General features: G+C 38.8%; 1 protein-coding gene across 1 annotated transcript in view; it reads left to right on the top strand.

Moving 5' to 3' along the window:
• Positions 1 to 23,393, top strand: part of FLT1 (fms related receptor tyrosine kinase 1) — a 201,170-nt gene that overhangs the window by 121,041 nt on the left and 56,736 nt on the right. Inside the window, exon 15 of the mRNA XM_007495262.3 lies at positions 10,005 to 10,136. Coding sequence (XP_007495324.2) covers positions 10,005 to 10,136 — 132 coding nt within the window. The remainder of the gene's footprint in view (positions 1 to 10,004; positions 10,137 to 23,393) is intronic.

Below are 23,393 nucleotides of genomic sequence, written 5' to 3'. Positions count from 1 at the left end.
TGGACCCAGTACGTTTCTAGAACACAGCTGCTACTAATCTCGAACTTGAGCTAATAGGAGGATTTAAGGTTTGGAATATTTTGCACAGTAGCTCTAGATATAGGTACAGCGTTTCTCTGCTCCTTATACTGCAACTCCTACAATGTATAAGATATTCTGTCATTGATCACAGATGGGGAAAATATATCGAAATTAAATTGAGGCTTTAAGTCTGGAATGTAATACTGAGAGACATAATGAAATCCCCTTTCTGGAAGATATTTAAGAGGACAGAGGATGGAAACTCTTGTGGGAAAGAGGGAGCAGAGGTGAAAACTGTCTGGAGGTAACTCTTTGAGTGAGCCATCATATTCATCCAAATCACCTTAGAGAACAAAGCATTCTCAGAATTATTTATAGGCAGAACAAGTAGGAAGGAAAATCCCCTTGCCTTGAGTTAGTAAGACAAATGGACTGGCAGAAGCTTGGGCAACGGTAAATTGTGTCTTCCCTACAGAACTCAGAAGGGGAGAGGATACAAATCTCACCGTGGGCAACACTGAGTTGACAAGCATTTATTAAGCAGTCATTATGTGTCAGAAACAGGGTGTTCTGAGCTGAGGAAACAAATATAAAAATGAAGTAGCCCCTGCCTTCAAGTTTGTATTCAATTGGGGAAAACAGCATATGCACATATAAGTAAACTGAAAATTAAAGAAAGTTAATTGCAACATCTTTTAGAGAAGGCTGCATAAATTATAGAGTGGATCAGGAAAAAGTTCTCCATAGGAGGATGTGACACAAACTGAGCTTTGAAGGACTGGAGGAATTCTGGGTCGAGGTAGGGTGGGAATGGGGAGGGGAAATGAACAGAAGCAGTGCATTTCAGGCAGTGGGCACAGCCTGGACAAACACAGAAAGTGAGATAGATTGTCACCTTTGATAAATGTTAAAAAAAAATTAGATTGAATCTGACAGGGTCTAAAGGGCAATAATATGCAATAAGGCCAGATTTGGAAGAACTTGAAATATTAAATAACAATTTTTCATCACCCTCTTTTTACATGAGAGTACTAAAGAGGAAAGTTTCCTGCTACCAGTAAGAAGTTGACACCAAATGTTCCATTCTTTGGTGATGAAATTTAAGGAGATGTGACTATGACCTGACTCACAGAATGTGTCTATCTGAATCCTAACCCAGTTAAGAAAATTAGATATCGATAGATACTGAAATATTAATAATAATAATAATAAGTAGCTATATGACTCAATGGATAGAGAATTGGACTTTGATTCAGACTTGAGTTCAAATTCTAGTTCAGATACTTACTGACTCTGTCCCCCTGGGCAAATCACTTAACCTCTCTCAGCCTCAGTTTCTCCATCTATAAAATAATACCACCTACCTCCTAGAATTGTGGTAAAAATCAAATAAGACACTTATGCTTTACGAATATCTTATTTGATTTTTACCACAATTCTAGGTGGCAGGTGGTGCTATTGTCACCATTTTATAGATGGGGAAACAACAACAAAATCACTCTCCAAACCTGAACACACTACCTAAATGGTAGCTATGATGATTATGATAATAATAATTCATATATAAAAGACTTTTAAGGTTTACAAAATACTTTCTTCACATTAATCCTTTGAAGTAGATTTTCTTTGTAATCCATACTAGTATGAAGAATTCCTGTTGAGGAAACTTCCTCTGTTAATGGATATTTGGCAACTATATTGCAATTTATAATCTTAGAGAGTTAGCTAAGAGCACTGATAGATTAAGTAACCAATACAGAGTCACACAGCCAATATATGTTAAAGGCGGGTCTTCAACTCAGGTCTTCCTGACTCCAAGATTGTCTCTCTATACACTATGCCACACTGTCTGTCTTGAGGTAACTCAAGTAAGTGTTGTTGTCCTCATTTTCCAGAGGAGGCAAACTGATGGGAAAATTTACCAAAATTTAAGTAGTGATAATGTATATTATCCTATTTCTGTGTTGATTTCCATTGAGAGGAACAAATCACAAAAATCTGTCTTCATCAGAGTTAACAGACTCAACAAGGTTACCTTATGTCCCATAAATCTCAATACTGAGAAAAGTCATGAAAGATGATAAGTGCATATATGAGTATGGCCAAAGCTCCTTCCATGTTCCTAACACTAGGAAGGCTACTTTGTATTACATAAAAGTATAAATCAAGGTCCTTTCCCTCAAAGAACGTTAGGATCATAGCTCTAGAATTGTGTGGCATTTAAAAGAGTGGATGCCTTAAACTGTAAGAGTTAAAATGGTTGAAGATATAAATTGTGATAAATATAAGAGTGGGTGAGTAAATTTGTCACCTCAGAAAATATGTTTTCACTACAGTGTCTTGTTTTAAAATCAAATATAAGGTGGTCGCTAGGGAAATATTCCCAATTATGAATATACCCAAGTCAACTGGGTTTTATAGAGAATTTAATTAATAATACAATGAGGAATCAAAGAAAGAGAGAGAGAGAAAGGAAATAAATGAGAAAAGAATAGGCTGGCCCAGGCAGCTCTGGCCAACCCAGGCCTAAGCCCTAAAAGAAAAGATCAGTCAGTCCTTAATCACTCACCATAAGATCTGTTCAAGCGAGGATTCAGAGGGAGAGTCTCCCCAGAGGGAGTTCCAGCCAGAGTCAGCCTCCCTTGAGAGGCCTCCTTAGAGATTGTCCTTTTCTCAACAGCCTCCTTAGAGACTGTCTCTCAAGAGACTCTCTCTTCTCTTCAACAGACTGTCCTTTTTTTATATAGGGGGTTTTCTCCTATGTCACCTCCCCTAAGTTCTTCCTTCTACCAATCACAGTAGACGTTTTCCAAAGGACAGCCCATTCTGAATTCACACCTGAGTAGACTAATCCTTTTAGTAATTCACACCTGAGTAGGCTAGAATCTCTGAGTAAGTTTTTTCCTCTTTGCTCCTTGTAAGTTCACAAGTTGCCTGACCTTTATAGGTACTTAGTACTCCTTTGTATTAATTCTAAAAATAGGCATGGCTTAAGTATGGGTTTAAGTACTTTTCATTGTTCAGCAAGGAGTTTTCTTCCCTAAAGCAGGATTAAGTATGGGTGGAGTAGAGGTCTTCACATTTTTTATCTAAGTAGAGTTCTCACTGTCCAAATGGGGACTGGTCCCAATAGGGAATTGTCCCAATGGAGAATTTCCCAATGGGGAATTTTTTAACATTCACAAGTCTGAGAAATTTCAAGATTCACAACTGGAAAGCAACTCAAAGGATATCTATTTCAATCTCTTCTATAGGTTTTAAACTTAATATCCTATTGGATATTAAGTATTATATTTATAAGATTTATTAAAAATAACTTGAACTAAAAATCCCCGGTAAAACCAGCCTTCGCAGTTGCACATGCAGAAAAAGAAAGGGAGGAGCCATAAAATTATATACACACGTAACAAACACAAACATGAACAAAGGGAAAAGGATTCTTGGGACAAGAAAAGAATTCTGGGAGATGGAGTCCAAAAATTTTTCTAATTATACACTTTATTTTACAGATAAGGAAACTGAGGCCTAGAGAGATTCAAAAAATTTTTGTTTTTCCAAATTCAGCTAGGAAAGTAAGTTCATTCTACTGTACCACAAACTTATAATCATCATTTGCAGATACTATCCTAAGTGCTGTGATAGATACACAATCCCTGCCCTTTAGGACCTTATAATCTAATAGGGAGTTCAGGATAAGGACACAAATAACTAGGCTCTAAGTACTATATAAGGCAGCAACAAATTAGCACAATGTTCACAGCAAGGAGCAATCACTTCTGATTATAATAATCAGAGGGATTTAATAGAGATGATCTGAGGTTTAAAGGATGGTAAAAATTCCTATAAACCAAAATTGGGAAGGGTAATGATGGCAAAGGGCACTCTTCCAGTCCATTATGGTAGTTTAAGGACGGATGAGGACTTCTTAAAAGGATTAGACCATGGAATAGTGAAAGCAATAAGCCTTTTTTTTTTTTGCATTTTAATTCAAAGAAAGGCTACATGGCATAACTTGATTCACTCAGGCATGGAGAGAGGGCCAACAAGGGAAGAATCCACCCACAAAACCAGGGCAGGACCTTTCCCCTAAACTAGGGGCAGCAGCCAAGAACTTCAAAGAAGGTTAGGGAAGAGCTATAACCTGGGATGTCGTCACCAGAGCCTCAAGCACAATGACCTCCTGGTCATTCCAAGAGAAAGGAATCCCATGAGAGGCTTAGTACTCCCAACAATTCTCTGGTTTAAAGATGGGACTCCTGGATCGATATTCACTTTATGGGTCAGGACAACTCAGGGATGCAGATAAAGGATAAGGATAAGGAGGACAGAGTCTCAGCCAAGAGACTAAAGCCTGGAATTCTAGCACTGAAAAAATTCAGATTCATAAACTTCCAGAAAAGGGAAGGAGTGTCAGGTAAGGCAAGGAGAAATACCTTGAGCAGATTATGCATCACATGCATGCATTAAAAAAATAAATGTGTCCCGAAAATTAGAAACTATTCCAGACTACCGCAGTCACTTTTTATGACCTAGATCACTATAATGTTCTCACCAGAGAGTAAAGAGCAATCAGTCAAGATATATTTATCATACGTCCATTATATTCCAGTCAGTCACTGTGCAAAGATCTGGGGGTGGGTATGCAGATCAAAATGAAATAGTCCTTGCCCTCAGGGAGCCTACATTCTACTGGGAGAAATAACATATACATGTGTAAGTAGCTATAAAATACAAAGTAATTTCTGGAGGAAGGCAGTAACTGTAGCTGGGGAATCAAGAAAGGCCTTCTTTAAAAAAAGTGGCATTTGAGCTCACACTTAAAGAAAGCTCAAAAAATTAAAAAAAATAAGGCTCAGTTCAGTCATTTCTCAGTCATGTCCATTTCTTTATGTCCCCCTTGGGGATTTTATGGGCAAAGATACTGGAGCAGTTTGGCATTTACTTCTCCAGCTAATTTTTCAGATGAGGAAACTGAGGCAAAAGGGATAGAATGACTTGTCCAGGGTAACACAGCTAGTAAGTGTCTAAGGCCAGATTTGAATTCAGGAAAATGAGTTTTCCTGATTCCTAGCTTGGCACTCTATCCACTAAGTTGCCTAGCTACCCAAGAGTGTTTTGGGCAGAGGAGATGATCAGTGCAAAGGTACATAGATGGCAAATGATATGTTATATGTGAAGAACAAAATGATTGCCAGCTTAGCTATACATTAGAGTGTGTGACAGTTAACATCATATTATCATATCATAATATCATCATAGGCCTGGACAGGCAGGTTTAAATTAGGTAGCAAAGGGCTTTAAAAATGCCCAATAGGAGAGTTTGTATTTGATCCTAAGGGTAATAGGGAGCCACTGAAAGTTACTGAATAAGAGAATGGCATGATTATCCTGTGCTTTTGGGATGTCATGTTGGCAGCTGTGTGGAGGATCATCTGGATGAAACAAAGGCTTGAGACAGGAAGAGCAACATGGTAGAGGCAGTTGACATAGTCCAGAGAAATAATGAGGCCCTAAACTAGATTGGAGGCTGAGTAAGTAGGGAGAAAGGAATAGATGCTATAGGTGGAAGTTGAATCAATAAGATCTGGCGATTACTTAGCTATGTGGAGTAAGTGAGATTGAGGGGTCAGTGACAACACTAAAGTTACAAACATGGGTTCCTGAAACAATTGATGGTGGTACCCTTGACAGAAATAGGGGAGTCTATCATGTGAACTGATGCAAAATGAAGAGAGCAGGACCAGAAGAACATCATACACAGGGACAGCAATATTTTTTGATGAACAAATGTGAATGACCTGGTTATTCTCAGCAATGCCAGGATCCAAGACAATCCCAGAGACTCATGATGAAAAATGCCATCTACCCCCAAAGGAAGAATTAATAGAGTCAGAATGCAGCCCCAAACACACTATGTTTCACTTTCTTCTTTTTTAATTTGAAACCTCTTCCACAAAATGACTAATATGGAAAAATGTTTAACATGACCAGATTGCTGATATAGAGGGATTGTGGGAGGGAGGGAAAGAAGAAGAGAGAGATTCTGGAAATAAAAAAAGAATTTCTAAAAAGAATGTTAAAAATGTTTTTATATGCAATTTGGGATAAATTTTTAAGAGCACAGAAAAACAAAAAGAAAAAATGAAATAGGAAAGTCTGGAAGGCGGGTGGATTTTAAGAAAAAGATAATAAAATCAGGAATTTAAAATAGAAACTGTGGCATAAAAACCTCCAATAATCAGAATTTACTGTTCTATCATAATATAAGTTTTGCAATGTGTTTTCCCAATAATTGTACAAAGATGTAGGGAAAACAAGTTTTCTTCTCCTCATTTTACTGATGAAATCAACAAAACTCCAAGATAGTAAGTAATTTGCCAATGGTCACATAGCTAGGGATTGCCAGGACAAGATTTATTCTCAGATCTCAGAATTTCATATCTTACCACCACAAGCTCTGACCTTTCTTCTAAGTTCTAAACTCACATCTCTATGTGTGAGTGCAGAAGATACATGTCAGAAGATACTGTCTCCATCTGAGTAGCGTTTCATCCACATGTTCATGTACCAAGTTCATGATCTTATCCCCTAAACCTGCCCTTCTCTATGCCATTATTATTTCATTTCCCAGCACTACCATTCACTTATGTCTTCCATCACATCAGGCTCATAGAAGCCCCGTGGTCTAACCTGAACAGAAATCCTCTCCACCACATCCCTGACAAGTGATCCTTACATCTCTACTTGAAGACCTCCACTGAGGGAGAGCCCACTACCAATCCATTCCCAACGTGAATAGCTCTAGCCACTGGGATATTTGCTTATCTGTTTTACATCAAGTTTATGTCTATCTCACTGTAACTTCCAACCACAGCTCCTAGTTCTGTCTAAGAGGCCAACAAAGTAAGAAATCTCTTTTCTATGTGACCACCCTGAAAATATTTTAAAATAATTATCTCCCTCTAAGTTGCTTTTCTCTAGATTCAACGTCCTGAGCTTATTCATACAATCCTTCTCTGGTATGGTCTCCATTCCCCTCACCAATTGGTTACTCTATTCTAGAAATTTGTTAATGCCCTTCCTAAAACTGTGGTACCCAGAACTGAACCCATCTCCCATCTCTAAGCTTGACTCTCAATCTACTGAGCCATCTAGCTGCCTTTATAACTGTATCTATAAATATCTATATATATATATAATTTATTTGTTGTCTTCCCCATTATGTGGATGGATTTTTTCATTCCTTGTACATTTATCCCCAAAGGCTAGCATGGTGCCTGACATATAACAGACATTTAACAAATATTTGTTGCATGATAGATTGAATAATTGATTAATTGAAGTTCTTTGCATCTCTTGAATGAGCAATTACTCTAGAATTCTATGGTAGGAGTTTTTGAAGATCTCACTATCCATTCTTCAGCATGTAAGCAGAACTATAATTAAATTACTTCATAAAGATTACACAGAGGAGTATACTATTGGGAAATGACACTCCACATATATGCTTTGCATTACCTTCTTTTTCCTATCTAATGACTTTTATCCATCCCAGTCTAGGTCCTCATAAATGCATGCCTAGATTACTGAAACAGTCTCCTCATTGGCCTCCCTAATTCCAGTCTCTTCCTGCTCCAATCCATCCAAAGAATAACTACCATCCGCACATCACCATGTCCTTAATCATTCACTGTGTGGATGAAAAACCTGCTTTGGCTCACTATTTAAAGTTCATCAACAAGTTCAAGCTCCTTTGCCAGACTTTCATAGAATTCTTTTTTTTCAACCCTTTACCTTCCATCTTAGAATCAATACTGTGTATTGGTTCCAAAGCAGAAGAATAGTAAGGGCTGGGCAATGAAGGTTAAGTGACTTGCCCAGGGTCACACAACTAAGAAGTGTCTGAGGTCTCCCATCAATCCATTGAGCCACGAGTGGGGCCAAGATGGAGGCTTAGTAGCAACAAAAACTGAAATCACTATGACAATCCTTCCAAGCCAATCTTTAAAAAGCATCTCAAAATGATAAGAGTTGATCCATTGAGTCACATAGCTGCCCCATCAAAGACTTCTAAAATCTGAACTTCAACTTAGCTATGCAACATTTTTCCTACTACTCCTCAGTACATAGCTTCTACTCTGGTCAAACCTACCTCCTCCTTATCCCAGTGCCTGTTGTCTTCCTGCCCTTGTTCATGTCTCCCTCACGTGGGAATATCTCCCATGTTTTTTCCACTTCCAAAATTCTCAAAGCCCATCACCAGGCCCACCTCTTGCAAGGAGGTTTCTACACCCACTTCAACCTCTCCTCTGAATTCAACAAGCATTTAAAGACCATGTTACATAATTTACAACTAATTGTCCACACTGGTTTGTATTATTCCCTACTGTGTCACTTTTGTTAAACAATAAGCTTTTTGAGGTAGGGATTATGTTGTATTCTTTTGTATATGCCCAACAGAGAGCTGAACACATATCAGATGGTCAATAAATAATTGTTTCTGGTGACTCAAGAAACTTCAATAGCTCCCTATTGCCTCAAAAAAAATCTTTCACAATCTGGCTCCAATTTACCCATCCAGACATTCTATAATATCACTCCCCTTCCCACACTAATTGGTCTCTTTGCCTGGCATGGACTGTCACCTGTACCTAGAATACTTACCCTCCTCACCTCTACCTATTGTAATATTTTATGGTTGTTCAGTTATATGCAACTTTTTGTGATCCCATGGACCATAGCACACCAATAATGTCCATGGGGCTTTCTTGGCAAAGATACTAGAGTAGTTTGGCATTTCCTTCTCCAGCTCATTTTATTTTATTTTACTTTATTTTTTTAAGGGTATGAACTCCAAATTTTACCTGGAAAAAATTAAGCTGATATCTGGCAGTGAAGTCATTTTTATTCTTCAACAGTTGTGCTATCTTCAGGTCCAAATCATTTTACAAAGGAAGAAATGGAGGCAAACAGAGATTACATCACTTGCCTTGGGTCACACAGTGAGTGTCTGAGGCGAGATTCAAGCTTAGATATTTCTGACTCCAAGCCCAGACCCCTATCTATTGAGCTACCAAGCTGCCTTCTTATAGAGTTTAGATGCATTTTATGATATTCCTTGTTACGAATGTCCTTCCCTCTAAAAATAAAAATTGATATAAATTTTGTAGTAGCTTACCTATGCATCTTATTTCTATTCAGTAGAAAGTAAGTTCCTGGAGGGCAGGGTCACTTATCATTTTTATTTTTGTGTTCCTACCATCTCATTTGTTGTTGTTTAGTCATTTTGGTCACATATATCACTTTGTGACCCCATTTGGGGTTTTCTTGGCAAAGATGCAGGAGTGGCTTGCCATTTTCTATCTCTAAGTCATTCTACAGATGAGGCAAACAGGGTTAAGTAACTTTTTCAGGGTCACACAGCTAGTAAGTGTCTGAGGTCATCTTTGAACATGGATTTTCCCAACTGGCATTCTTCCATTATGCCACCTACTGCTTCACATAGTAGGTGTTTAATAAATGCTTGCTGAACTAAAAAATGAACTGGAATTAGAATGAATCCTTCACACCTAAATCCTGCATGTTATTTTCACAAAGACACCCTACATGATGGGGGTTTATGTCTAGGCAGACCAATGGTAAGACATGAAATCCTTAGGTATGTCTCCGGGGTGGGGGTGGGCGGGTGCTTTTATCCTGAAGTTCAGTTGACCTATAGCAAAGGCTAACTTATTTCATCCTGCACTCTGAGGGCTATTGTACAGTTCTGCCTTTCCCAGCCTCAGCACCATCATAGCAAAAATGCAATAGAAAAAGATACAGTTGAAATAAAACTCATAAACAGCATGCAGCCACCACCAGATTAACCATGACTCGGATTTCCTCGTCTGAACACCTCATCCTTAGAAGACGGTGGTGTTCCAAATGTCAGGGTTAGTGTTTATCATTCAATTGCACTAATCTAAACATCTCTCACTCCTCAGGTATTATTTTGGGACCAGGAAGCAGCACGCTGTTTATTGAAAGAGTCACAGAAGAGGATGAAGGGTTCTACCGCTGCAAAGCCACCAACCAGAAGGGCTCTGTGCAGAGCTCAGCATACCTCACTGTGCAAGGTAAACAACAGCCTGAGAAAGCAACAAACAAGAAATGGCTCAGATGGCGATTTCCCTGTTTGCTCAAATTCCCACCTCCCTGCCCTCCCCCTAACCCCCATTCTTTCTCCCATCTCCTTCCTCCCCTCAAGGGGGTCTGCCTCTGTCTGGAAGTCTTTAGGTAAAGAAGCTGGCTGACTAAGCCCTTCTGTGAATGAAAACCCAGCAATCTGAGGGAAGTTTCTGTAAGGGAAATGGATCCGGGAAGAACGGAAGCTGGTGGCTCCCAAAGTGTTTATGTTGACCTAAACAGAGCGATTGCACCAGACTCCCACCTGTGAGGAAAAGTGGGTGAAGGAAGGGGAGATGGGTGAAGATTAAAAACAGCATAAATACACATACTCACACACAAGCACACACACACACACACACACACCATTCATTTTCCTATTTCAGTTCCCACAAACCAAATAGATGTTGGTACTGCAGTGGTAACTGCATGAGCGTGGTTTCAGCATGAAGTAGACCATAAACTATGATCAGAGGTCAACATCACATAATAAACATGGCCACATTTAAGACAAATATTTCAAATGTTTCCTCCTCATATCCCTCAACAGCAAAATATGAAAAAAGACCTGATCCTGCTAGATTCACGCGGTTCCCATCTAGAAAAGGGGTTTGCTTGAAATTTCAGTTCTCCCATGCCAAGAATTGTCAAAACACAGAGTTCAATAACCTCAACTGATGCCAAAAGAGCACACTTAAAATATAAATATATGTAGCATGTGGAGATAATGAGAAATTGTGTACTTAATTGGCAGAATCCTTTCTTTCCTTTACCCTCTTTTTAAAAAACCCTTACTGTCTGTCTTAGAATTGGTTCCAAGGCAGAAGAATGGTAAGGAAGTGACATGTCCAGAGTTACTTAGCTAGGAAGCATCTGAGGCCAAATCTGAACCCAGGACTTCTTGTCTCTAGGCCTGGCTCTTCTTGCACTGAGCCATCATGCCCCAGAATCCGTTCAATAGCAGAAACAAATCTCAGGAAACAAGTCTCTTTTTAGAATAGCCAAAGATAAATTGCAGAACATTAAATAGTAAAGATTTTGTGTTTTTTATGTATACTTAAATATGTATAAGGGTTTACTTTGAAATTTTCTCCTTTTCTAAATATAGGTAACTTTACCATCCTCAGAAAATACTTTGCAAGGGTCAGCTTGGTGGCACAATAAACAAAAATCTATTTTCTCTTTTTTCTCTTACTTTCTGCCTCCTTTTAAAAGAAAAGAAAAATAAAGCAAATATGTAGAGAACATCTCAGTGGATTGAGATCCAGTCCTGGAATCCAGAAGACCTGGGATCAAGTCTGAGTTCAGTTACTTCCTAGCTGTGTGATCCTGGGCATGTCACTTAACCCTGTTTGCCTAGCTCTTGCCTTTATGTCTTAAAGTTGTTATTAAGTCAGAAAGTAAGGGTTTATGGGGGGGAGGGGAGAAACTATTTCATAAGATTCTCCCTTGACAATAAATCTGGGGATTTCAGCATTCTAATATCATTATAGAGGGTTTTTTAAAAATCTTTTTCATATTTTAAATTAAAAACTTTAAAAAATAATCTTTTTTTAAAAAGCTATGTGTTTTGAATATAGTGAAAAGTACTCAAAGCTCCTCCTTTTCCAATAATGTTTCAATTCTTCTGAATATATAGTTATTGTTATTCAGTTGTTTCCAACTCTTCATGACTTCATTGGGGGTTTTCATGGCAAAGATACTGGTGTGGAATGTCATTGTCTTCTCCAGACATTTTTACAGATGAGGAAACTGAAGTAAATGGGTTAAGTGACTTGCCCAGGGTCACACCAGATTCAAACTCAGGTCTCCATGACTCCAAACCCAATGCTCTACCCACTGTGCCATCTAGCTGCCTCATATAGGTGAGAATCAAATTAAGTGACCCCCTCCATTAAACTCTATAGCTTATGATTCTCTCCAAAGAAGAAAAACTACTCCTTTCCCCTTTCACGGAGTGCCCATCTATAAGTGTTATCAATAACAGCAGCACTAATGTGGGGTAAGGGCTAGTGTTGCTGAGACACTAGGAATCAAGAAACAGTGACATTGTTTACTCCTTGAGGGCAGCTATGCAGCACAATGGGAATCAGGTAAATCTGACTTCAAATATGTCCTCAAACACTTACTAGCTAGATGATCTTGGGCAAGTCATTTAATTTCTGCTTCACTTTCCTCAAATATAAAATGGAGGTAATGATAGAACCTATCTCAGAGTATTGTTGTGAAGATCAGATGAGCCAATATTTGTAAAACATTTAAAATAGTGCATGATACATAGGGGCACCATATAAATTCTAACTATTATTATTATTGTACATTGGTAGGGAAATTATTTGTAGCAGCAAAAACTCAGTCCTTAAATCATAGAAGGAACTTCATGTGTCATTCAGTTCATCACATATATGAACAAGAATCTTCTATGCAACATCCTTAACAGATGTCATCTCAAATACCTCAAGTGATGGAGAATGCAGGACAGATCTTTCCAGTTTTGGATGGCCTTAATTAATTGTTAGGAATTTTACCTTTATATTGATCCCAAGGGTGCCTTGCTTGACTTTCTGCCTAGAGCTAAGCAAAATAAGTTGTTTATTCAAATAACAAACTTTCAGATACTTAAATATCATAATCATATTCCTCCCAAGTCTTTTGGTCCTTAGGATAACTATGAATGAAGGAAAGAAAGAAAGAAAAAAGCATTTATCAGTAGCTTATTGTGGGCAAAGTCCTGTGTTAAAAACACAACTGAGATAGGGAGCAGCTGGGTAGCTCAATGGATTGGATTGAGAGCCAGGCCTAGAGATGAGAGGTCCTGGGTTCAAATATGGCCTCAGACACATCCTGTGTGACCCTGGGCAAGTCACCTATCCCCCATTGCCTAGCCCTTACTGCTCTTCTGCCTTGGAACCAATTCACAGTATTGATTCTAAGACAGAAGGTAAGGGTTTAAAAAAAAATGGAAATAGATAAGAGAAAGTAAGCCAGTCCCTAATCTCAAGAAGTTTACATTCTAATAGGAGAAGATAATACATACTGAAAATTTCTGCTGCAAATAAGATATAAAGATCCTGTGGTTTTTATTGCACAGTGGCACAGTGGCACAGTGGCAAAGCAGATTAGTAAAGCATCTTCTTTATAGTGATTTTCAATAATAAATCCATATCTTTTTCTAAGGTTGAATTCTAAATGATCTCCCTCCTTTCCTTCCTCTTCCCTTACTCCCTCTCCTCCCCCTTCCTGAGACAGTAAGTAATCTAGTATAGATTTCTCATGTGTAATCATGTAAGACATTTTTCCATATTAGTCATCTTGTGGAAGAGATCTTGAAAAGGAAAAAAAGGAGAAAGAAAGTCATATAATATGTTTCATTCTTTACTCAGATTTGATCTTTCTCAGAAGGGCAGATGGTATTGATAGGACTTTGGTGTTGAGAATTTTTTTCCCAGTTCTTCAGTAGATGTAGCTACAGGATGGGGGTAAGGGACCAGGAAGGGACTGTAACACCTGCAAAGGAAGTTGTCAGGATATATCTCCATAGGAGGCTTCTTCCCTGGGTTATGGCTTGTGGGAGCCAGGCTGAGAGCAGGGTTAATTGTCTGAAGGATGTTGCTATTCCCAGGTCTCTTGAGCTTAAGAGTTCATCAATATCACAGGCTGCTCTCCTAGCTCTTCCTTAGGATACCTTGCTGCTTCAACTAGGCTTGCTTGCCTCCCCTGTTTAAGTCAGTTAGTTGGCATTTTGGGAAGAAAGTGAAGGAATATACCAGTTCATCCTTCAGTTCCTTCAAATGACCCTCCTCTGGAATCATTTGAACATGTCAATGTCCTTCATGAAACATAACTGAATCAAATATGATATTTCATATTTCCATTATGGTAGTCTAAGATTAAATTCTGCTTTTGCCTTCCATGGCATACTATTGACTCCCTTTAAATTTAAAATTCACTAAAAGCCTCAACTCTTTTCTATTTTATATTGCCTGCTTCATAATTTACTTATTTAGTTGATTTTCTGAAACCATGATACCAAACTTCAAAGTTATTTCTATAAATTTCATCTTATTAGATTCTAACTGGCATTGCAGACTGTCAAGATCTTTTGGAATCATGATTCAGACATTCTGCCATTCACTTTTAATAATATTTTATTTTTCTCCAATTAAATGTAAAATCAAATTTTAACATTCTTTTTTAAAAAACTTATATTTTCTAATGTAGCATTGACAGTTCATGTCAATTTGAAGGACATCTCTTAGTTTCTCAGTGTTTCAGTTTTTCCTACCCACACAGTTATAGTCATTTCCCCACTTAAAAATCCTTTGTGCAAAGGAATAGGGACCTGTTTCCAGAGGATCCCCAGTGAAAATTACTGCGTCTGGTTCTCCAGTTCAGATTATCTGGGAGTTTCATTGATCTATGAAGTTGCTGTATGTGTCAAAGGATGGGTAGAGTGTGTTCCGTATCCTTGGAAGCAACTCAGGAATGGATGAGATCATAGATCAGGTTTAGTATTTCAGCTTGTCTGTCAAGTCTATAGTTATTTATAAAGTGCTTACTATGTGCTGGACCCTATATTAACTGAGGATACAAAAGGTTTGTGTGTATGTTTTGTGTCTATGGATGTTTTTGAGGTTTCTCAATAACTTAAGAAATTTAAAGACAAGCTAGGCTTTTTCCAAAGTCAATGTTGAGAATTCTTCTTGCTTTGTGCATATCAACTGGCTTATTGTAGGTGCTTAATAAATGTTTGTAGGTTAAAAATAAAGTTATTGGCAATGTTTAAAGCACAGGAACTTTAGTAAATGGACATTGTGACATTTCTTTTGGCCTATGAGCACATAGAATTTTTTTTGGCTTCTTTCCTAGTTCTTTTGTTGTTGTTAAGTCAATTAGTGGTATCTGAGTCTTTGTGACCCCATTTGGAGTTTTCTTGGTAAAGATACTGTAATGATTTACCATTTCCTTCTCCAGGTCATTTTATAGATGAGGAAACTAAGGAGAGTTAAGTGACTTGCCTAGGGTCCTGCAGCTAGTAAGTGTTTGAGGTCATATTTGAACCCAAGTCCTCCGGACTCCAGGTCCAGTACTCTATATACTGTGGCTCCTATCTGACCATTGAAGAACTTCCTTGTTTTTAGCTGAAATACTGAGCTCTTTGTCATTGAAATACATACAAACAAAGGTTGGGTGACTGTTAGAGACTACCAGGGACCCAAACAGTCAAGGATACTATAGAAGAAAACATTGCATTGGACTAAATGTTCCGATGGATTAGAAGATGTTTTCCAATCCAATCAAACCCAATTCAATACAATAAACATTTATTAAGTGCCTACTACACACAAATGACTCTGGAGATACAAAGAGAAAAGGGCAAACAGTTCCTATCTTTAAGGAATTCACATCCTATTGGGGGAGTACTATAGGAAGTCAGATTAAACTATACATGATCATAATCGTAGGAAAAGATTGAACACTAACAGTTTCCAAGTCTAAGAATCTACAGAGAAAAAAATCAATTGATAAGCACTTATTAAGTACTTGTTGTGTGCTAAGCACTATGCTAAACCTTGAGGATACAAAGAAAGGCAAATTTCTAAGCAAAGAACAGTCCTCAAAGAACTTACAGATTTATGATTTTAATATACTATGGAGAGGACAGCTAGGTGACTCAGTGGAAGATCCTGGGTTCAAATCTGGTCTCAGACACTTCTTATTTGTGTGACTCTGGGCAAGTCACTTAACCCTTATTGCCTAGCCCTTACTGCTCCTCTGCCTTGGAACTAGGATTTAGTATCACTTCTAAGACAGAAAGTGAGGGTTTTTTGAAATAATGCAATGAATGAGTGATGTCATGAAAGGACTTCATATTTCCAGTGAGAGTTGGATGCAATGACCTCTGAGGTGCCTTCCCACTCTGAGTCTGTGATCCTTTGAGCTTACTGGATAATTGGCCTCCAGTTCGGGTATGTTAGGGGTTAAATATATTTCTATGAGCTGGTCCAGCAAGCTCATCATGATTCATAGCATTGTTTCTCTGAGAAAGTACATTGGGCTCCAAACACCTGGCAAATGAACTTTGGGAACTCAATCCATTCAGAAGTTGATGATTGCCTATCTACTAATTACAGAGGGCGAACAACTTTCATTAGATGCACTTTTTCTTTTCTTATTGCCTTTTGTCAATATAAATCCTCTATAACCAAATAAAAAATGAAACAAAGCCTAATAGACTGTACTAGCAGCAGCAACATACACAACATTTTGTACAAGTAGTCTCCCACCCCTCTACAGAGATAAGTAAAGTTTGTTTCATCAGCTGTGCTATTGGATGAAGGCTGGTCATTAGAATTAGTCAGTTTGCTTGTGTTTGAGAAGACACCCATTGGATAGATTGGGGATGTAGATCTAAGCGATCACCCTGCTGCAAACATCAATAATATGGAATTAGGTCTTGATCAACGACACATGTAAAACCCAGTGGAATTGCACATCAGCTCCAGGAGGGGGTGGGGGAGGAGAGGAAAAGAACAGGAATCTTGTAACCATGATTTTCCAAGAAAACAAATAGAAGACACCCTATTCCAGTGTTGGTGAAGGTAGTCAAGTTCACGTGCCCAAACTGCAACTTCAAGCTGCCTATGAGCCTCCTTCATTACCCCAGAGAACAGAGGGAGGAAGTGTTCACATTGGGCAGGTGGGCAGAAGGGCAGGGCATGCAAAAAATGTCCTTAGGCACTGGGCAGAGGGGGAACGGAGCAGCTCCTCCCTCATGCAAGCTGGCTATGCATGCCAATACTTCCTCACCAATGTTGCCCTATTTCTTCCTACTTATTGATATGATTTATCTATGCTTGTAAAACACTACATATAATCTCCTTTGTTTTTCAAAACATTCCAGCAACATAGGCAAGGCAAGTATTATTACATATGAAAAAACTGAGCCTTGAAGAGATGAAGTGACTAGCCTAAGATCTCATAGAAAAGTGGGAAAAGTCCTAGAAGTCCTAGATTTATTCTCATAGGACATGGGTTCAAATCTTTTCTGTTAGTACTTGTATGATCAGTCATTTTACTACCCTGAACCTCTATGACTTCATCACTTCTTGGCTGAACTATTGCAGTACCCTTTTTGAGTCTCTTCCTGCTCCAATCCATTTCCCACAGAACTGCAGAAAGGGACTTCCCTCAAGAACAGGTTAAATGATGTCATTCCTCTGCTTAATAGAGCTCTGGTGGCTCCCAGTCGCCTGAGGACAATCCAGTTTCCAATCCAAACTCCACTGATTAGCTTTTACAGCTCTAAATTTTCCGCCTACCTTCCAGACTTATTTCATATTCCACTCCTTCACATACTTTCTAACCAAATGAGCCTACTTGTTGCTTTCTAAATGATATTCTATTTTCCATCTTGGCACACATACACTGTGCCTCATGACTGAAGTGCAGGTCCTCCTTACCAGTACTGCCACTTAGAATAGTTAGCTCCCTTTAGTCTTAACTAAAGTGCCACATGGGGCCACGAGGTGGTCCAGTGGAGAGAGTACCAAGTCTAGAGTTGGCAAGACTCATCTTCATGAGTTCAATTCTGGCCTTAGACACTTACTAATTATATTACTGTGGGCAAGTCACTTAACCCCTGTTTGCCTCAGTTTCCTCATCTGTAAAATGAGCTGGTAAAAGAAATGGCAGACCATTCCAGTAAGCTTGGTCAAGAAAACTCCAAATGAGTTCATGAAGAGTCAGATGTAACATAATGCAACAAGTGCAACATGAGGTCTATCCCACTCTCTGTAGTAACTAATGGACTTTCCCACAAATATTACATAATATGTTGCATTAATTTACTAACAAAGATATTGTTCCTTGCCTCCCCAGTAGAATGTAAACTGTGGGTTCTTCTACTCGCAGTGGCTAGCATAATGCCTGAGTCATAGTAGGGGCTTAATAAGTACTTGTTGAACTAATGAATGAATACATAAATACATGAAATAATGAATGAATGGATGGATGGATGGATGGATGGATGGATGGATGGATGGATGGATGGATGGAGCTGGTCAAGATGATCTCTAAGGTCTCTTTCAGTGCTTATTCCTGGTCTATTGCCCTAGTCCTAATCCATTGTTCTTTCCACTACACCAAGTTGACTAATGTCAGTAATAAGATTGTAAGCCTGTAGACTTTGTATCCTGTATAGCCACTGTTGCAGAGACACACTAGATAAAGATTTGCTCTTGATGGGTTCATCTTTACTTGCAGTCTTTCCTTTAAAATACCAGAAAGTATTCTGGACTTGATCCAAAAACCTTTACAAAAAGAATTCTATCAAGACTGAAGCTTATCTGAGAAATTAATGTGAAATGAGTCTAAACTATGAAAATATTGTATATGAAGTTTAACGACATTTTTGCTCATGTATGTTGGTTAGGTCATTTGAAGCTGGGATCCCTGAAGGATGAGATAATCTTTTGGGAAAGGGATATTTGAAAATTCACATTACATGGGTTACATGACAAGTCAGCATGTGTGTGATAAATGTATTTTTCCACGTCTGGAGCCTCTTACTCATCAACCTTATAACTTACTAAGCAACAACCTTTGATCTCTGGATGTTGTTCAAAAGAATTAGATACAGTGCAATCAAATAATAGCTTTAGGGTTTTTTATCAGCCTGATAATTCATTTTTGTTGCTTTCCCAAGCTCTTGGTAGATTTGGCTTTGTGTAGTAGCATAGAAATTGTTTTCAAAGACTCGAATGGATATTTTACGTTGGCCTATCTTGTCCAGTTAAGCTTAGGAAATGAAGCCAGGCAAAGGACTTATGTCTGCGGCTATGTTTAACAGATTTGAAAAGAGGCTTGTGAATTAGTCAGGAAGGAAACTGTCTGCTCTTTTTATTTCCTTTGAAAAGGGGTTCTTATACTCATAGATAAAACAATGTGTTATTTTTGTATCTGAAAAAGATGAATGGACAGTGGAATCAAAGTCGCTTCTTTAAATAATCACAGGACTTGTTTGGTTTGGATGGAACTCATGTGGAGAGCTCCCTGAAAGACGCTTGAACACTAAAAAACAGCAACACCTCATAGTAATAGTCAAAATAATATCTTCTGAAATAAATACAGCACTGTCAGGGTTGCATTTAGTGAATCTATGACCCTGAGAGTGTAGCACATTTGTATGCAAGAGGTTTGGGGAAAGCTTTATTTCTTGGCTATTATTGAAAATAATATGACAAATAAATTGAATGTGTACTATCAAGAATATAACAGTCCCAGAGACGGGAGGTCCTAGGTTCAAATCTGGCCTCAGACACTTCCCAGCTGTGTGACCCTGGGAAAGTCACTTGACCCCCATTGCCTAGCCCTTGCCACTCTTCTGCCTTGGAGCCAATACACAGTATTGACTCCAAGACAGAGGGTAAGGGTTAAAAAAAAAAAAGAATATAAATTCAATATGTTATCATTCATGCAGTAGAGCATTAAATCTCAGCAGAGTGTGCTCTTTCTAATAGCATAGTTCTGTCCCAAGAGCACATGGTTTATTGAACAGTAACCAGAAGAAGGAGCAACAACAGCAGCAGAAGTAGAAGTAATAATAGTAGTTATTCATATTTGTATTATACTTTAAAATTTGCTCTTTCTATTCATTATTTCATTTGATTCTCACAACAACCCTATGAGGAAGGCATTATTTTCCCCATTTTACAGGGATCAACAGAATAAGCATTATGGAAAACACAAAGGGACTTCCCCAAGGGTACACAGTTTGAACCTTTGGCATCTTCTGAGTGTGATTTGCACAGTACACTCTGCTAGAATGATACTGATTTATATCATGGTTCACTTGCTTATCTTACTGTGGGAGGCATATGCTAAGTGCCAATAAAAAAGATCCAGAACAGGAGAAGCCCTAGGCAGAACAGTGTGTGTTTGGCATCCCCGGCTGTCCTCCCATTTTAGGCCCTTTTCTTCCATTCAGGTCCCATCACCAAGAGAGGAAGGCAAACTCTCTCCTTCCAAAGGAAAGTCTCCCTAGATCTCATTACATGACCCTTCCAGAAGAGTTCACCTTTTACATAAGGACTAGGAGAGGTCTACCCAAAGAAATGGTCATGGAGAGAGTTTAAGCTTGAGTGGAGGGAATCATTTAGGTTCAGGGAACTCTCCTAGCACCTATTTCTGGGCAAGGGATTCTCTATTACTCAGTTCTTTCCCTGGCCCTTGTAAAATAAGAAAAACAATACTTGTAATACTTCTCTTATAGAATATTATCATCCAACATCATATTTTACAAGAGAAAAATGGTGTCCATTATATCATGTCTCTTTTTCAAGGGATCAAATTGAGAGCCAGGTTACTTGGTATCATCAGGGAAGAAGTCCATATAAAATAGCCACTCCATAATGTTCAGCTAAATTCTTCCTCCCTTTGGGTTTGCCATAAGAGCTAAGCCAGCTTGGAATTGACCAGTGGGCTGAGTTTTCTCTTCTCTGCCTTCCAAGTGTGGCACAGTCTTGGTTTTAGGGTTGAGAACCAGGACTGTGCTTACAACAGGCCAAATCTTATTTCAAGAAAGATGACTGTAACACAAAAAGATTTCCTAGCTCCAGGCAGGGACTCACTTAGCTCAAGCAAGATTCCGGTCAACAAAATTCCAGTTTAACCAAAAAACAAAAAAATAAAAAAAATAAAAACCCCATGATGTCGTAATGAGAACGTGAGATGGAACTCTGCCTGAGGAAGTTCCATTTGGGGCAACTATTTTAAACACTCTCAGGATTGGGGAACTTCAAATTCCATTCAAATCTCAATGCTTTCGCATACTGCTGCCCTTTGCAGTCTAAGATGAAACTGCTTATCTGGTCCTAGAAATATGTAAGTGAAAAGTAAAGGCAGTTTTTGTCCTTTTTTAGTGAAAACTGTTATCGGTCCTTCTGTCCTTGGGCTTCCTTGTTTGTGATGTCCCTTGACCTTTCTGAAAACCATAGGAAGCACAGGAGCTGAAGCTCTGAACTGTGATGGTTTCAATTCAACTCAATTCAATTCAATGTCTAGGCTTCACAGGCTCACAGACTTAAAACTAGAAGGGATCTTAGAAGTCATCTAGTCCAACTCCCCCATTTTACAGGTTCCAGATCAAATACACTCAGACACTGATACTGGTGCTACAGTGATGCTGTAATAACTCTGTCTTCCTCAATTCCCAAATATGCTACATGGACAGGGTTCTTGTGAAGTGAAGGCTCTCCCACAGACTAGTTACACTGAGCTCAATTTTCCCATCTGTAGGATGGGATAACAAAATCCCTTCCTACCACAAAAGGATGTAATAAAAATAACAACAATCTACTCATAGAAAGGTTTTAAGGTACAGTGGGGGTGGGGGGAAATACTGAACCAGGATTTATAAGACCTGGGTTTGAATCCTAAATCTGCCTTAGACTAGCTGTGTGCTAATTTTAAGTCCCTTCATCTCTGCTCTGTGGTTTCTTTATCTGTAAAGCCAAGTGATCCTTGGGGTAACCAGGGCAAGAATGTGTGCCCATTCACCTGCAGCAATTTTCTTGGTCAGGATCCTGGCGCTGCATAGGAAAAGAGAGTAAAAGAAAGAGTCCCACTGAAGTGCCCACATCCCAAAATGTTTGACTGCATCTGCATCTTGAGTCTGTTGCCTCTCTATTAGGACACAGGCAGCCTGCTTCTTTATCAACTAGTCACTGCATTTGCCAGAGTTCTTAAGTCTTTCAAAATTGTTTGCCTTCAATGCCATGGAGGAAAATATCCCGTTTTAAGCTATCAGGGCCTTCTTGTTACCCCCAAATAAAAACAGCATCATACTGTACTCACAGGGAGCTACTCTGAGAGAGATTAGCCTTTCATGCCTCTCATATGGTACCAATATCTCTGTGACCACATGATAAATCATTCTTAATTACTGATGCATCCCACCCCCATTTCCTCCTGCCTTTCCCATACCATATGCAGCTGGGTTATTTCACATAATGACTTCATCAGCTCTCACTGACTGATCATGCTTAGGGTTAATCTGGGCAGTAGGTAGATGTTCATCCTTTAAGCAAAATATCCAGAGACTCTTGTAAACCTGAAAGTTCTATATAAACATGAGCTATTCGTATTAACATCATTAGAGGAAATGCAATTGAGGCTGTAGGGGACAATACATTTCCTTCTAAGTCAATAAATACTGAAAAAGAATCCATAATATCTCTCTAGTTGGCTCAGTCAATAGAGCACTAGGACTGGAATAGGAAAGACCTGAGTTCACATCTAGCCTCAAAAACTTGCTATGTGATCCTGGGCACTTAGCTTCTGCCTGCCTCAGTTTCCTCAACTGTAAATCAATATAATAACACCACCAACCTCTCAGAGTTGCCATAAGGATCATATGGGGTAATGTTTGGAAAGTACATGACAGTCGACTTTCAAAAACTGTTTCCTTTCTTCCTGGTATTGGCTTTGGAGGGAGAATCAGAGATGGAAAGAGCGAGAGATGAGAGAGACATTGAGAGAGTATACATGGGCAGTAACCCTATCATTCACTTTTAAAGTGTCTATGTGTGTGGTATTTCAATTCTTAAAGACTTTATAACTCTCAGTTGTAAATCTAGAGTTTCATTTCCTTCTTAAAGAATTTTTCTTTGAGGGTTTTTTATTTGATTACTTTCAAATTACATACACAAACTATATTCACACACACATCCACACACATGTTTAAGGCCTGATTTAGTCCCACTGAAAGGAATTTTGCCTGAGTCAGGACTATGGAATTAGACTTCTGAGGTCAGATTCCCATCCTGGGGAATGCAGTGGGAGAGTTCCCACAATCCGAGTGGGCTGCTCCCAGGGCATTCTGTCGAGAGAGTGTCTGGAGAGGTTTGTCTATAGACAATCCTGTGTATCAAGATATTATCAGTATTTCCACCCTCCCAGGGCCACCATGTCCTGTTGAGCCTGTCCCCATTAAGCCACGTGGAACCCATTTGCAGCATAAACAAGGATGTGAGTGTGTGTAAATACTACAAGTCAGAAAAAGGCTCTGTGTTGTGGAGGAGGAAGCTCCAGCTTGTATTAACTTAGAGCTCAGAGTACATTTATCATATGAATGTTATGAGGGAGAGAGTCATTTCATTGTATTTTTTGAAAGGCTTCTCTGCTCATGGTGTGAGTTCAGTCTCATG

Source organism: Monodelphis domestica, chromosome 4, assembly GCF_027887165.1.
Source record: "Monodelphis domestica isolate mMonDom1 chromosome 4, mMonDom1.pri, whole genome shotgun sequence".
Lineage (NCBI taxonomy): Eukaryota > Metazoa > Chordata > Mammalia > Didelphimorphia > Didelphidae > Monodelphis > Monodelphis domestica.
The sequence above is the reverse complement of the archived record's forward strand: the minus strand, read 5'-3'. Positions and strand labels throughout refer to the sequence as shown.